The 15,432-nt window shown below is 45.2% G+C and overlaps 1 protein-coding gene across 4 annotated transcripts in view; it reads left to right on the forward strand.

Moving 5' to 3' along the window:
* msrb3 (methionine sulfoxide reductase B3) overlaps positions 1 to 15,226 on the forward strand; it is a 92,342-nt gene extending 77,116 nt beyond the window's left edge. For all 4 annotated transcript variants that reach the window (XM_084330257.1, XM_084330256.1, XM_084330259.1 and 1 more), the window contains 2 exons: positions 13,225 to 13,322; positions 13,906 to 15,226. In XM_084330257.1, the coding sequence (XP_084186383.1) occupies positions 13,225 to 13,322; positions 13,906 to 14,100 (293 nt within the window). In that variant the 3' untranslated portion in view covers positions 14,101 to 15,226. The remainder of the gene's footprint in view (positions 1 to 13,224; positions 13,323 to 13,905) is intronic.
* Positions 15,227 to 15,432: the final 206 nt, after the last annotated feature.

A 15,432-nucleotide genomic window follows, 5' to 3' on the forward strand; every position in this document is an offset into this window, starting at 1 on the left:
GGCGATCAGGAATTGGAATAATCTTTTTGGAGAACATCTGATCTGAGGTAAGCAATTTATTTTACCAGTCTTGGGGTAATCGGATCTGTTTTTACCTATATATCAGCGTGTCCCATATGTGTGTGTGTGTGTGCGCGCTGATCAGGAAATGAGAGAATATATATTTTTCAGATCGCTTCTCTAGCGTGCATAAGTACACATATACTATCGATAATCTATTCATAAATAGGCCGAAAAATTACAAAAATGTTTGGGTATTCCAGAATATTCCAGTAAATGCCGTTTATCACGGAATCTATATATTTTCCTGAAAACGAGGGCTTTTCAAAATGCTATATAAACGGAAATTAACCGATTAAAAAAACAATCCGTTTCGACAATGTTGACTGCAAACAAGTCATTGATAAGCGACGGACAGATTAGACACATAGCCATAATTTAAGACAGAGATTATGCGTTCACAACGCTATCATTGAAGTGGGTGGTGGCATTCAACCATGTTTTACCATGTTAACAAGTGGCAACCAAAGTGTTAAGAATCAAGAATCAAGAGGTTTATTTGTCACATACATACCAGGGCATACAGTGAAATGCGGGTGGTCATGCCCGCATTGATTGTGCAAAATACAATAATAAAAATAGGCATAGAAAAAATAAAATAGAGTGGCCGGGTAGCGCAGCGGACTAAGCGTCTGTCTACCACCGCAGAGACACTGGTATCGAATCCAGCTGTCAGCGGTGCCTCCGGCTTGGCCGCTCGTCATACTGACACAATTGGCAGAGTCAGCGGGAGGGAAGCCGGTGGGTGGTAATCTGGTCATTGTAAACAGCGACTCCTACAGGTCGGTCAGGGCGCCTGCACAGCGAGGAAGGGATCTGGGTGAGGTAGTGTGCCCTCCCACGCATTACACTCACCCAATGAGAGTCCTCGCTGCCAGGTGAAAAGAGGCTGCTGGCTGTCTCCTATGTATCGGAGGAAGCATGTGATAGACTTCAGGGATCCCTAGACCGGCAAGTAGGGGGCAAATGCGCACAACAACCAGGAAGGGGAGGGGGGAATTGGCATAATGACAAAAATTGGCATGGGAGGAAAATACAAGAAAAAATAGGAGGAGAAAACGTGGGTAAAAAAAGAAAATAGGTAAGACACAAGATATGCATGGTAAAATAAAAGACATGCTAAGTTCCTGAGAAACTGGTTCCTATATACACTACTATTCTTCTTCTTCTTCTTTACACTACTATACAATATACAATTTACAATTTTAACTCTTAATGTATCTAAACTATTCTATACAGTACCTCCTTCCTTTAAAGTGACTTTCTATTTTTTAAAGTGACATTTTGTTTAAAGTGATTGTTTTGGCGGTTGCCGTGTGTGTGTGTGTGTGTGTGTGTGTGTGTGTGTGTGTGTGTGTGTGTGTGTGTGTGTGTGTGTGTGTGTGTGTGTGTGTGTGTGTGTGTGTGTGTGTGTGTGTGTGTGTGTGTGTGTGTGTGTGTGTGTGTGTGTGTGTGTGTGTGTGTGTGTGTGTGTGTGTGTGTGTGTGTGTGTGTGTGTGTGTGTGTGTGTGTGTGTGTGTGTGTGTGTGTGCGCGCGCGCGCGCGTGGGTGGGGAGAGTTCAGTGTTCTGATGGCCTGGGGGAAGAAGCTGAGCCGGAGTCTCTCTGTTCTTGCAGCGTGTGACCGTAGGCGCTTGCCTGACTGCAGCAGCTTGAACAGGCTGTTGTTGGGGTGTTGAGGGTCTTTCATAATTCTGCAGGCTCTGGATTTGCACCTCCTGTTATATAAGTCCTGCAGGGGTGGTAGTGCAATACCCGTAGTACGCTCTGCTGAGCGCACCACTCTCTGTAGGGCCTTCTTGTCCTGTGCCGTGCTGTTTCCATACCAGGCAGTGAGGTTTCCAGTCAAGATGCTCTCTACAGCCCCGGAATAGAAGGAGTGGAGTATCTTCCCCCGATACTCTGAACTTCCTTAGCTGTCTCAGGTGATAGAGGCGCTGTTTCGCCTTTTTCACCACAGAATCTATGTGTGTAGACCATGTCAGGTCCTCTGTGATGTGGACTCCCAGGTACTTGAAACTGCTCACCCTGTCCACGATAGCCCCGTTTATCCACAGTGGCGTGTCCCCTGCTGTATTCTCCTAAAATCCACTTAACAAAGAAACACCACTTAAACCGACTAGCTAAAGTGGTCATGGCGGGAAAGTGCGTCACCTCCTACAGCCTGTGACGTCTCGCTCCTCTCCCAGTCGACGGACACTTTGACAACTCAATGGTGCGGGAACGCAGGGTTACATCACACAGAGCGGGAACGCAGGGTTACATCACACGGAGCGGGAACGCAGGGTTACATGATCACACGGAGCGGGAACGCAGGGTTACATCACACGGAGCGGGAACGCAGGGTTACATGATCACACGGAGCGGGAACGCAGGGTTACATCACACGGAGCGGGAACGCAGGGTTACATCACACGGAGCGGGAACGCAGGGTTACATGATCACACGGAGCGGGAACGCAGGGTTACATCACACGGAGCGGGAACGCAGGGTTACATCACACGGTGCTGGAACACAGGGTTACATCACACGGAGCGGGAACGCAGGGTTACATCACACGGTGCGGGAACACAGGGTTACATCACACGGAGCGGGAACGCAGGGTTACATCATACGGAGCGGGAACGCAGGGTCACACGGAGCGGGAACGCAGGGTTACATGATCACACGGAGCGGGAACACAGGGTTACATCATACGGAGCGGGAGCGCAGGGGCACATGGAGCGGGAATGCAGGGTTACATGATCACACGGAGCGGGAACACAGGGTTACATCATACGGAGCGGGAGCGCAGGGGCACATGGAGCGGGAGCGCAGGGTTACATAGAGCGGGAACGCAGGGTCAGACGGAGCGGGAACGCAGGGGCACATGGAGCGGGAGCGCAGGGTTACATGGAGCGGGAACGCAGGGTCACACGGAGCGCGAACGCAGGGGCACATGGAGCGGGAGCGCAGGGTTACATGGAGCGGGAACGCAGGGTCACACGGAGCGGGAACGCAGGGGCACATGGAGCGGGAGCGCAGGGTTACATGGAGCGGGAACGCAAGGTCACACAGAGCGGTAATGCAGGGGCACATGGAGCGGGAGCGCAGGGTCACAAGGAGCGGGAACGCAGGGTTACATCACACGGAGCAGGAGTGCAGGGTCACACGGAGCGGGAGGCCAGGGTCACACGGAGCGGGAACGCAGGGTCACATGGAGCGGGAGCGCAGGGTCACAAGGAGCGGGAACGCAGGGTTACATCACACGGAGCGGGAACGCAGAGTCACAAGGACCGGGAACGCAGGGTTACATCACACGGAGCGGGAACGCAGGGTCACACGGTGCGGGAGCGCAGGGGCACATGGAGCGGGAGCGCAGGGTCACACGGTGCGGGAGCGCAGGGTTACATGGAGCGGGAGCGCAGGGTAAGACGGAGCGGGAACGCAGGGGCACACAGAGCGGGAACGCAGGGGCACATGGAGCGGGAGCGCAGGGTTACATGGAGCGGGAACGCAGGGTCACACAGAGCGGGAATGCAGGGGCACATGGAGCGGGAACGCAGGGTTACATGGAGCGGGAACGCAGGGTCACACGGAGCGGGAACGCAGGGGCACATGGAGCGGGAGCGCAGGGTTACATGGAGCGGGAACGCAGGGTCACAAGGAGCGGGAACGCAGGGGCACATGGAGCGGGAACGCAGGGTCACACGGAGCGGGAACGCAGGGGCACATGGAGCGGGAGCGCAGGGTCACATGGAGCGGGAACGCAGGGTCACACGGAGCGGGAGCGCAGGGGCACATGGAGCGGGAGCGCAGGGTTACGGCCACGATTGTTGCCTTAAAAAAAAAAAAGTGGAAACCAGAGCGTGGCCCCCTGGTAGGAGCCCAGACTGATCAGAGGGAGGCGGGCCCGGCCTACCTAGGGAGCTGTGAACAGGACCACCCATGAAGAGCCACTGTGCTGCACCCCCCCCCCCCCCCTTCCCATACCGCTTCTCAGGGACAGAAAATCTCAGCGCCAACACATCTCATGGAAAAGGGGAGACACCAGTGGATTCTTGAATTCATTTACAAAAAAAAAAACAAGTTATTAGCAGCTCTTATTGACACAAACAATAATTCCAAATGTCCCAAAAAAAACACGAAATACATATTTATTCATATTTCCTACAGGTTTTTATAAAAGATTCTGCCTCCATTTGCTTAATCAGTCCAAGGATGAATTGTTTAGGTTTTTTTCCTATTTTAATTTGACCCGACAGTTTGTTCAGAAAAATAAATAAAAACACTTTGACTAATGTCACGCGTGCATTTGGACACACTTCAGAAAACAACAGATATGCATGCGGTCCTGTGATCTGACCCCAGACACGTTTATTTTTAGACGAGAGGAAGGGAGGGGGGGATGCCATCGATAGGGGGCACTATCTCCCCCTCCAAGCCAGAGACAAACGTATCGGACCTGTTTACAGAAACTCTGTCTCCCCCGCCCCTGAAGAAATATGTTTCAGGTTTAATAGTCTCCCTGCTCTCACAGACACGCACATGCACACACACACGCGCACACACACACACACACACACACACACACACACACACACACACCGCTCTTCAATTACAAGGAGGGTCGGGGTCTCCTTAAGAAATGAAAGGGAACTCGGAGGGGGGTAGGACCGAGCGTCTAGTTGGAAGGAACCACGAAAATAAATGCCCGGGCTCTGACTTGGCAGCCAGAGATAAAGGGAAACTTGTCCCAGAGAGAGGGAGAGAGGGAGGGAGAGAGCGAGGGAGAGAGAACGAGAGAGCCAAGGAGCACTGGGGGAATCCTCACGCTGTTTGTACACACAGACACGCACGTATAGACACACGTGCTTACTCTCACAGACACACACACAGAGAGAGAGAGGAAGACCACATGCACGTCCGGTTGTGCGCACTCCCGATCACGTTGGACAACAAATTGAAGCGGTTCGCTGAAGGTTTCTCTCTGTCTGTCTGCACGGAGAACCTTCCTGTCTGTACGGAGAACCTTCCTGTCGTCCCCAGCAGCTAAAAATAGCGCAGACATACCTTCACAGCAGCCGATTAGTTCAGCCAATAATATTGCAGTCGGACGACTAACTGTTCCATGAACTATCACTGTCCTTGTTCTGAAGTTCCAGATTAACACCTAAAGTCCACGTTTATTATTTTCTATACCTTATATGTTGTTTATTTGTATAAGATATATACTTACAGAAACAGTAAGAAGCATTTTGTATGAAAGTATTCTGTACTTCTGTATGACAACTATTAAAGAAACTTGAAAACTTGAAACTAATTACGCTGTTTATTTACCTGAGAGTAATTTTATCATTCGCCCGTATGTCCCTTCATCGCGCCGTAGACAGCGTGAGCCCATGCACCTGTAGAGTGTACGTAAAATGCCCAGTGTTGGCGCAGCAGTAAACCAGCTACAGTGTATTGCGAGAGAGCTGGTCTGCTAGTGAGATGTAATTACAACGTTGGAAACGGCAGCGTGATATAGTTTGGAGAAGTGAAGTAATATACTTCGATGTAGATATGCCGACGTGCAGATAGCAAAGGACTGTGAAGAGACTTTGGGCTGAGTTCAGCTGCGTTCTGGATTCAACTAGCTACTGTGGACTGCGTGCTGGTTAGCCCTAGCATAAAGGGCTAGCTAGCTATTGAACCTGAAGTTCGGGTGCGTGTGGATTATAGGAACCCGGTCCGTACGAGACCCCCCTATCCAGCGACGACACGGGTCTGCAATGCATCAGCCTCTGCGGTAGGAACTCCAGAGAACATCGTCTCCGTCCTCGTCTTTCTCCCCCTGGCTATTCACCCCCCCCCCCCCCCCCCATTCAGAGCTCCAACGATCTGGTACCATTAGTTTAGGACCTATAATCATTCGGACATTCGTTGCCTATAAATTGTATAATTCATTTGGACATTGTTGCATATAAATTGTATTTGTATAGGGAAATCAATGTTACATATTACATGGGTGTTTTATGTTAAACATTAAATGTGATTATTCAACTTGGTAACCCTGTCCCCTCCCAGTTAGTAGAGTGTCCGCCATCTTGTGTATATTTAATATTGGTTAATTAATAATTTAGTATTTGTCAAGCTCATCATTTAAATACAGTCAGGGTTGTGTAGCCCCTTAGCTACAGTCCTGTTGCATTTGTGTTACAGTCGCACAATGCTGCTGTTGTTTGTGTCTGTGTGTGTGTGGTCTGTGAAACCATTCAAACTAGTTTTTTTATATTTTATTTACCGACGTTAACACTTTGGTCGCCAGGCTTATATTCTTCATATACCATCCTCCGCCAGCTCTATTTGTCTATGGAGAAGTTCCCCTTCTTTGCAGGGCTATAACTTTTTAAATTGTATTGCTAAATTGACATTACTATGGCCCATTCAACATCAAGTATCTATTGTTCAGGGTGTAGCAACGTTATACTTTTTCATTCACATATTCATACTAAAATACGGTCTAAAGTATAAGTATGTTTTTATCGTTTTCTGCAGCTTTCTCCAGAACGTGATTTATAGACCTAAATGCATTATATTGATGATCAAATACAGTTTGATAGCAATCTGTGCGAGATAAAAATTTTCAAATGGACATGCTTCTAGAAGTTACTACTGATCATCTGATGTTGACTGGATGGGGGGGGGGTCGTTTATAATTCCGTGGCCAACGTTAGATGATTCATCTAGTGTTGGTGATATGATCATCAGAGCAGTTTATATCGAACACGTTAAGAAATAACGCTGAATCTTATCGTAGCTTCCTCATAGCGTTGGGCGATGAGCGTGGAAATATTCCTATTATGGGATGTAGAAATATGCGATCCATTTCCAGGTTGTATAATAGTATATACGTCCAAATCATGTTGTTTATCGAGTTATTGGTAACGGATTGCTATCCGTTGTGTCTAGCTCGAGTCCTGGGACTATTAGCGAGTGATCGGACCGAATTGGAATGAGCACCAGCTTCCATTTCCTGTTTCCGCTCTGGGCGATCCGCCGATCGGCCACCAGATGGCGCTCTTGAACCGTTGGAGAGTTGAGAGGGGATCAACAGTAGATCTCAAGTCTCCGGGGGAGAAAGATGTGGTACGGCGTCTTTGGCAGAATGAGCATGGCGAGGAATGACGTGGTATGGCGTTTTTGGCGACCATAGTGTTAACATTAGCAACATAGCAAACATTAGCAAACATAGCAACATAGCATAACATTAGCAAACATACAGTAGCAACACAGCATAACATTAGTAACATAGCAACACAGCATAACATTAGTAATATAGCAAACAGCAACATAGCAAACATTAGCAACATAGCAAACATTAGCAACATAGCATAACATTAGCAACATAGCATAACATTAGCAACACAGCATAAAATTAGCAAGATAGCATAACATTAGCATCATAGCAAACATATTAACATTTTCGCGACCACTGGGCTGAGTCTAATTAATGGCAAGAGGACCGGGGAATGTAAACAAACCTGTGGCTTTTTGTAGAGCTAAATCTATACTTTATAGTATTGCTATCTGTCCATTCTCATTGTCAATTGAGTTCATAAACCGTCCCTTCAAAATGGCTTAAAGAAAAAAAAATGCACCAATAGGTTCTCATTTTATAGCGCCGTGAATATAAGCTTTATAGCGGATTTGGGCTAGTATATTTTCTGGAAGGCTAGATAAATGGCTAATAGCTGCTAACGTTATATCCAATGGCATTTCCGTTTTACAGATGCTACAGAAATAACTAAAACTGCATATGATCGGGACTGTCCCAAAGCATGTATGCTTGAAAGGGGGGGGGGGCGGGGGACGTCGTTTATTATTATTGATTACCAATAACAGTGTTCGTCTAACTAGCCACATACGCTGGTTGGCTGGTTGAATATCATAGCAAGCTCTGATCTGGCTGTAATTTACGTGAAAAAGATCTTACCATGAGCCGGTGGGATACCCCCGAGCATTTCCCCATTATCGATCGCCATCTGGTAGATCGATATGTCCATTGGCTGATGATAAATCCCCTTATTGCATGGTGAAATCTGCGATTCGAAACGTACTCCAAGCTACAGGATGCTGATTCAGAATCCGGCTACTAAAAATCTCCATTGAAAGGGGGAAAAAAAGTGATCCGTTTGCCCACAGGGCACATTGCAGTAGCGCGATAGCGCCCCTAAGAGGATCTGGCCGGTATTGCACATTGTAGAATTCATAGAGTATTGAAAATCTGTAGTGCCGCTCGGCGACCTTGAACAGGTTATTAAAATAGAATAAAAGCAATAACAACTTGCCACAGCTTTATACGTGATTCTGTCCACAACGCATGGATTCGAAACACGTATAAATACGTGGTTCGTCCCCAATGTGTTAAGTAACATAGCAAACATTAGCAAACATAGCAACACAGCATAACATTAGCAAACATAGCAACACAGTAGGGGTGTAACGGTACACAGAAGCCACGGTTCGGTACGTACCTCGGTATTGCGGTCACGGTTCGGTACGAGTTCGGTACAACAGAAGAAGAAAAAAGTATAATAATTATATAATTTTTTTATTTTTTTAAAATGTTTATATATATTATATTTATGATAATAATAATTATTATTATTAAATAGAATAATTTTCTATAGGCTTGCCGTGGTAGTCAGTGATACTGGTGTCATTCTGTGTTCAGGCATCCACTTGCCTACTGCCCCTTTAACAACTTATCCTTGCGCATCCTTAAGTTTCAGTTTCACTTCCAGAGAGAATTAACTTCACGACGAGACTGAATACTAGAGAACAGATGACATGTTACTTACAACAATGGCAGAGGATTATTTGGATTTAAACACAGTGGAGCTCAGATAATCTGTTCTTTTTTTTATTTGATTGTGGGGAGAATGTTGATGTGTTTGTTGGCGCGTGTATGTCGGCGACGCGTGTGTGTGTCTTTCCATTGGTTTCATTTGGTTAACGTTATTGAGCGAACAAGAAAACGACCCTGCAGCTGTTGCAATGTAAATGTGCCTTTCTTGTGCACTTTCGCCCGCTCTGAACTGAAGTCGGAGAGGGAGGGATGCGGAGCGTTTTGCGTGCGCTCCCGACTGCGTGTGTGTGTTTCCCCACGTGCGCGGTGTGTGGGGTGCTCCGTGTCTCTCTCTCTCTCTCTCTGTCTCTCTCTCTCTTGCTCGCTCGTCACAGTCTGTATCCCGACTGTGACGGTGTGCCACTCGCTGTTCTCGCATGTGCAACTGGTGTGTTTGCGCTGAGGCGTATTCGTCGTATCGCACGCGTACCGCACCGTGATGGCCGTACTGTAAATTCGCGGGACGAATACGCGTACCGTTACACCCCTACAACACAGCATAACTAGCAACTAGGGATGCCCCGATCACGTTTTTTGATACCGATCACCGATCGTCTTGAGCCATATCGGCCGATACCGATCGTTTTTGATTAAAGGGGAACTATCTTATAAATGGCCTTTTTGAGTGTTTAGCATTGTTTCCTAGCTATGTGAACTTATATTAATATGATCTATGTCTCAAAATTCTCATATTGGCACATTCTTCCAATTCTCCTCTCACAATATTCACCCTCACTGAACTGAGTCGTCTGAAAATGTGCCCTATATGTGATGTCATATAGTCACTGCTGCATGTTAATGTTCAGGCGGGGCCGGCCCGGCGCAGTGGTTTAGGAGCCCAGGCTCAAAACAGCTCGAGATCTTGAGGTAGAAAAATGCTGTTTTTGAGGACTTGATTAGAAATACAAAACAATGAATAAAAAAAATATATATATTACAGAGGTGTTCCATAGACTCACAGGAATTGTGTAAAAGTGCCCAAATAGTGAAAGAAATAGTAAAATAGTTCCCCTTTAAGAAAAAAATAAATAAAAAAATTATTTTATATAATTTTTTATTTTATTTATTTTTTATAAAATATATATATTATATAATTAGACTTGTACTTGTAGTTGTATTATCTGCGAGACAACGCCACCACGCAACAAGTCAAAATGCTCGCTATCTCCACTGTCTGTGTGTATACTCTGCTTTGATCAAATCACATTCGGCTCTGCAGATATACCCTAGGCTCTGCAGATATACCCTACTCCCTCAGCTATCCACGTTTGTGACTGCGATGCAAGCCGGGGCTTGAATACGCATCGAATGAGTGTTATAAGCAGGGAACAAAATAAGTACCAGCCAACCGCCAATGGCTGGTAAAAAATCTGCCTGGCTGGTAGTTTTTAAAATCTACCAGCCAAATGGCTGGTAAGTCAAAAAGTTAAGTTTGTTCCCTGAGAGCAGAGCTACACAGCAGTGCGCCTATTTTGCGAGCCGAAATAAGTCTGTGGTTTTTTCTTCTTCTCACAACGGGTCAGATGCATCTAACATGCATTGCATCGTCGCCATTCCTTTATGCCCACATCGCCCGAAATGAACGTTATGTTAGCGTAAGCTAACAAGCTAATCCTGATCAGCGGCAGAGCCATAGAGAACAGCAGACAGTGTGGACTGGGGAAAGGGAAATGGGGGGGGGGGGGGGGGGCACTCTCCCTTTCTCTGTGTGTGCGTGCGTTTGGAAAGACGATGAAGTCACTAGTCAGGACTCAGGAGAGGAGTATATTGTAGTAAACTGAGGATTACTGAGGATGCACAGATAATGTTGATATTCAAATATAAAAAGGTTTCGAGAGGAGTGGAAGTTTGAAGACAGACTAGACTACAATATGATGCGGGGGTGGTGAGTTGAAACAGTGTGTGTGTCCCCGACCCCACTTCTATGTTTCAATAAATTATTTGCATTTAAAACTATTAACGCTGACTCATTCCTTCAGTCCACTCAAAATTATGCTCATATCCCTTATGTTGTTTATGATATTAATTGAAAATAGCATATGAGAGTATTATATAGTAATAATAACACATGGCGATATACTAAAAAGCTATTTTTAATTTTTGGCTGGTAAAAAATCTGCCTGGCTGGTAGTTTTTAAAATCTACCAGCCAAATGGCTGGTAAGTCAAAAAGTTAATTTTGTTCCCTGGTTATAAGACATTGATATCAGGAGCTATCTGTAGCTACTGCTAGCCGGAAATATAACGTTAAGACAACGCCTCAATGAACTATTTAGTTGAATGGGACATTTCGTTTTGAACAGTGAGCTAAGCTAACGTGAGCTAACGGAGGTATCATACACTATACTAGACTATTGCTGGAGCATTTGTTGATATCAGGAGCTATCAGTAGCTAGCCGGCTAGATACCGTTCGGTTAGACAATGCCTCATCATGTATTAAACTAAAAGTGAATAGTTGACTGGGTCATTTTGTAACGGTAGCTAACGTTAGCTCATGGAGGTCCCGTCCTACTAGACTAGACCCGTGTTTACATGCGTGCGGGAGGGTCTGGAGGAGGAGCAGACGCCGCAGTTCTGTGTGCAGCTCCCGGTGTCTGAGACAGAACTCAGCGAGTGAGATCGGTTTTGACGATCTGCGAAAATAAAGCATTATCACCGATCACTGATCGCATATTTATACTGATTATCGGCCGATATCGATCGGTGGCCGATCGATTGGGGCATCCCTACTAGCAACACAGCATAACATTAGCAACGTAGCAACACAGCATAACATTAGCAACATACTGTAGCAAACATTAGCAACACAGCATAACATTAGCAACATAGCATAACATTAGCAACATAGCAACCATAGCAACACAGCATAACATTAGCAACATAGCAAACATTAGCAACATAGCAAACATAGCAACACAGCATAACATTTGCAACACAGCACAACATTAGCAACATAGCAACACAGCATAACATTAGCATCATGTTATGATGAATTGAAAATGGGGGACCCTGATGTAAACAAGACGAAAGTCTTTCTCTGGTCTGCATCCCCTTAACAATTGTGTGTATTGAGCTGTACTGTATTGTACCCATTCTGCAATCTGTTAATAACATTTTCAATCAATCAATCAATCAATCAATCAATTTTCGAACATGTAGATTGAGTTGTGTTTTGATTTTGTTATTGTTTGTTTGTATTCATTGCATGTTCGAAATAAAGATTTCAAATCTAATCAAAATCAATCAATCAATCAGCAACATAGCAAACATTAGCAAACATAGCAACACAGCATAACATTAGCAACAGCATAACATTAGCAACATGGCAAACATTAGCAACATAGCAACACAGCATAACATTAGCGACATAGTAAACATTAGCAACATAGCAAACATTAGCAACACAGCATAACATTAGCAACACAGCATAACATTAGCAACATAGCAAACATTAGCAAACAGAACAGCAATCTGCTGTTCTGTAAAGTAACTCAGGAGCCCGCTTCAACCATATTATTTTATTGTAAATGAGGGCTATTTTATTTCTATTTTATTGAACTATTTTATTGCACTGTAGTACTCATAATTCTAGTGTCTATTTTATTACCTATTGTTACTGCACTTTTTTACTCTATTTGTATCATATTTTGCCTTACCTTGCTGCTATCTTCTTTATGCTAGTTTTTTTTTTACGTTTTATGTCATTTTATGCCATAGAATCAAACCATAAACAAGGTAACCTATTGGGATGCTAGATCCTAATGTGAAAAACTGTGATTTTATGTATTTTTTCAGCTGTGAAGCAATTGTAGCTGCAATTCTTGTATGAGTTATTATTATTACATACATCTGATAGCACTATTACTCAGTAGTACAGATGTATATATTATACCCAATTTAATCACATGTACATTGTATATTACTATTGCACTGTTACATTTGCACTCTGGTTAAATGCCAAACTTCTTTTCATTGTACTGTACTTGTGCTCTATAATGACAGATGCATTTTCATCTAATCTAGTTTTCCACTGACCCAGGGCCGCTGGAGTAGTATGTGCCTTGCTCAAGGGCACTTCAGTGGTAGTTCTTATGGGAGGAGGGATTCACTCCCCACCCCTAACGAAACACAATATATTTTTCCAAATACCAAACGTTTTCTTTTTTGTTATTTCTTTTGCGACTAGTTTTCCATGGCGACGTGTGTGATGTGTGTATGTGTACATATATATACACGATTGTGTGAAACAATGAAACGCAAAATGCCCCCCAATATACCTCTTCCTGTTTCCAGGCTGGCCCGCGTTCTCTGACCTGGTGAAGGATGAGTCCGTGGCCGTGGCGGATGACTACACCTACGGCATGCACCGCGTGGAGACGACCTGCAGCCAGGTTAGCTTACGTTTCATCCCTCCCCACCCCCTCCCTCCCCAGCCCCTCCCCCCCCCCCACCCCAGAACCCCCATCACCCGCTTGTGTGTCCAACAACCTGCCGCTCGTTGTGTGTTAACCCTTTCACTGCCGCACTACCAAATGGTTAACCCTTTCACTGCGACAACACAGGTTAACCCTTTCACTGCCACGTGACTGTAGTGTGATAGTAAAGGGTTAACCTTCTGTAGTGTGGTAGTGAAAGGGTTATTTTGTTTTGCTAATCGCCAGCCAGCGGCCTTTGTTCTCGAGTTTCTGTTTCTGTACATATATCTGATTAGTACTCATTTATATATTCTATACCCAGTTTAATCACCTGTGCTGTATGATGACAATACATTTTAATCTAAATCTAATATAATTTGTATATATTGTAGGTTGTATCATACTATGTTGTATATTCTGTACCCAGTTTAATCACCTGTACATTGTATATTATATATACTGTACTTGTGCTGCATGATGACAATACATTTGAATCTAATCTAATCTAATCTACCCCCCCCTCCCTCCGTGTTTTGTTTCCGTGTGTGTTCTCCTTCAGTGCGGGGCCCATCTGGGACACCTGTTCGACGACGGGCCACGGCCCACGGGCAAGCGGTACTGTATCAACTCGGCCTCGTTGGCTTTCCGGCCAAAGGACGCGGCGGCCGAGTCCTCCACCAGCGGCCCACCCAGAGACGGGGAGGGGGCCGGGGCAGCCGGCAGCGCCGCTGGCGGGGGGAAGACGGAGCTCTGAGTGGGATCTTGGACGAGCTCCAGGAACCACAGCACGGTCACGCTCTCACTCCATATCCAAGACTCAGGACCACACCAGCCCCCCTCACTCCTCACACCCCACCCACCTACCTACCCCACACCCCTCCCACCCTCGGTCGGAAAACTCTCCAAACCTCCTCTTACTCGAAGATGGCAGCGATCTGACATAAATAGAATCGTGTTATTGTTTCTGCGTGTCGGAGCGATGACGTCAGATAGGTGATCGTATTAGAGAGAGAGAGAGAGAGAGAGAGAGAGAGAGAGAGAGAGAGAGAGAGAGAGAGAGAGAGAGAGAGAGGGGGGGGGGTCCGACCCGACTGGCATACAGAGTCGGTTCCTCAGGCTTCCAGACGCAGACCAAATATTCTCAAGCATAATTTATCCACCGTGGGGGGAAACTCCCAGATCTGAAATAACACAGACCCCCAAAAAAGTCAAGCCCACAGACCCATTGTGTGGCCGGGGGTTTAAGCTGCCAGAAAAGCCTGAATCAACTGCCTGCCTTAATTTCCCCAAGTCTGCGTTATAGAACTTCTGTCTTCTGCTGATTTAGACGCGGTTATAGAACTTCTGTCTTCTGCTGATTTAGACGCGGATGCCGTATTGGGTTTGTCCTCTGTGTTTTAGGAACATATATTACAGAGGTTTTGATAATATAAGTAAAAAAAAGTGTTTTTTCTCTCATTAGAATGTATTGCTATATATATAATATATAATCTTTTGTAGAATAAATTGCTATATATATATAAAGCGTTTTTGGCTTGGAAGTGAATTATATACGTGTACTTTCTCTGAACAATGTGTTATTTTTGAAGTGATATTTGATACTGAAAGGTTGGAGGTTTAAGGGAAACACTATGCAAGTGCTGCTGTGAGCAGTAAAATAAGCATCAAGAAGGAGAACAAAGCATTCTTTCAAATAAAACAGAACAGATGACAAATGTTTAGTCTGAACACAAAATGTAGCCTGGCTTTTAAGGGTGCTCCCTCCTCCCCCTCCTCTCCCCCCTTTTCAGTGCTTGTGTTATTAAATACTTTCAGTTTGGATTCACAGGTTACATTGAGAAAACCGGGAGGTGTTTTTTTCCGAAATAAATGATATTGACGCCGTTTATGGTTTTCTCTTGCCTTTTTTTTTTGTTTCGTTTTAAGTCGAAGTTTCAAAGAGACATTTTTTGTTTTGCTCCTGAACGCGGAATAAAGTGAACCCTCCGTACATTAGATTAGATTCGATTCGATTCAAATGTATTGCCATCATGCAGCACAAGTACAGTATGGAAATAAGTTTAGCATCCAACCAGAGTGAAAATGT

This window comes from Notolepis coatsorum (genome assembly GCF_963971535.1).
Source record: "Notolepis coatsorum genome assembly, chromosome: 15".
NCBI lineage: Eukaryota > Metazoa > Chordata > Actinopteri > Aulopiformes > Paralepididae > Notolepis > Notolepis coatsorum.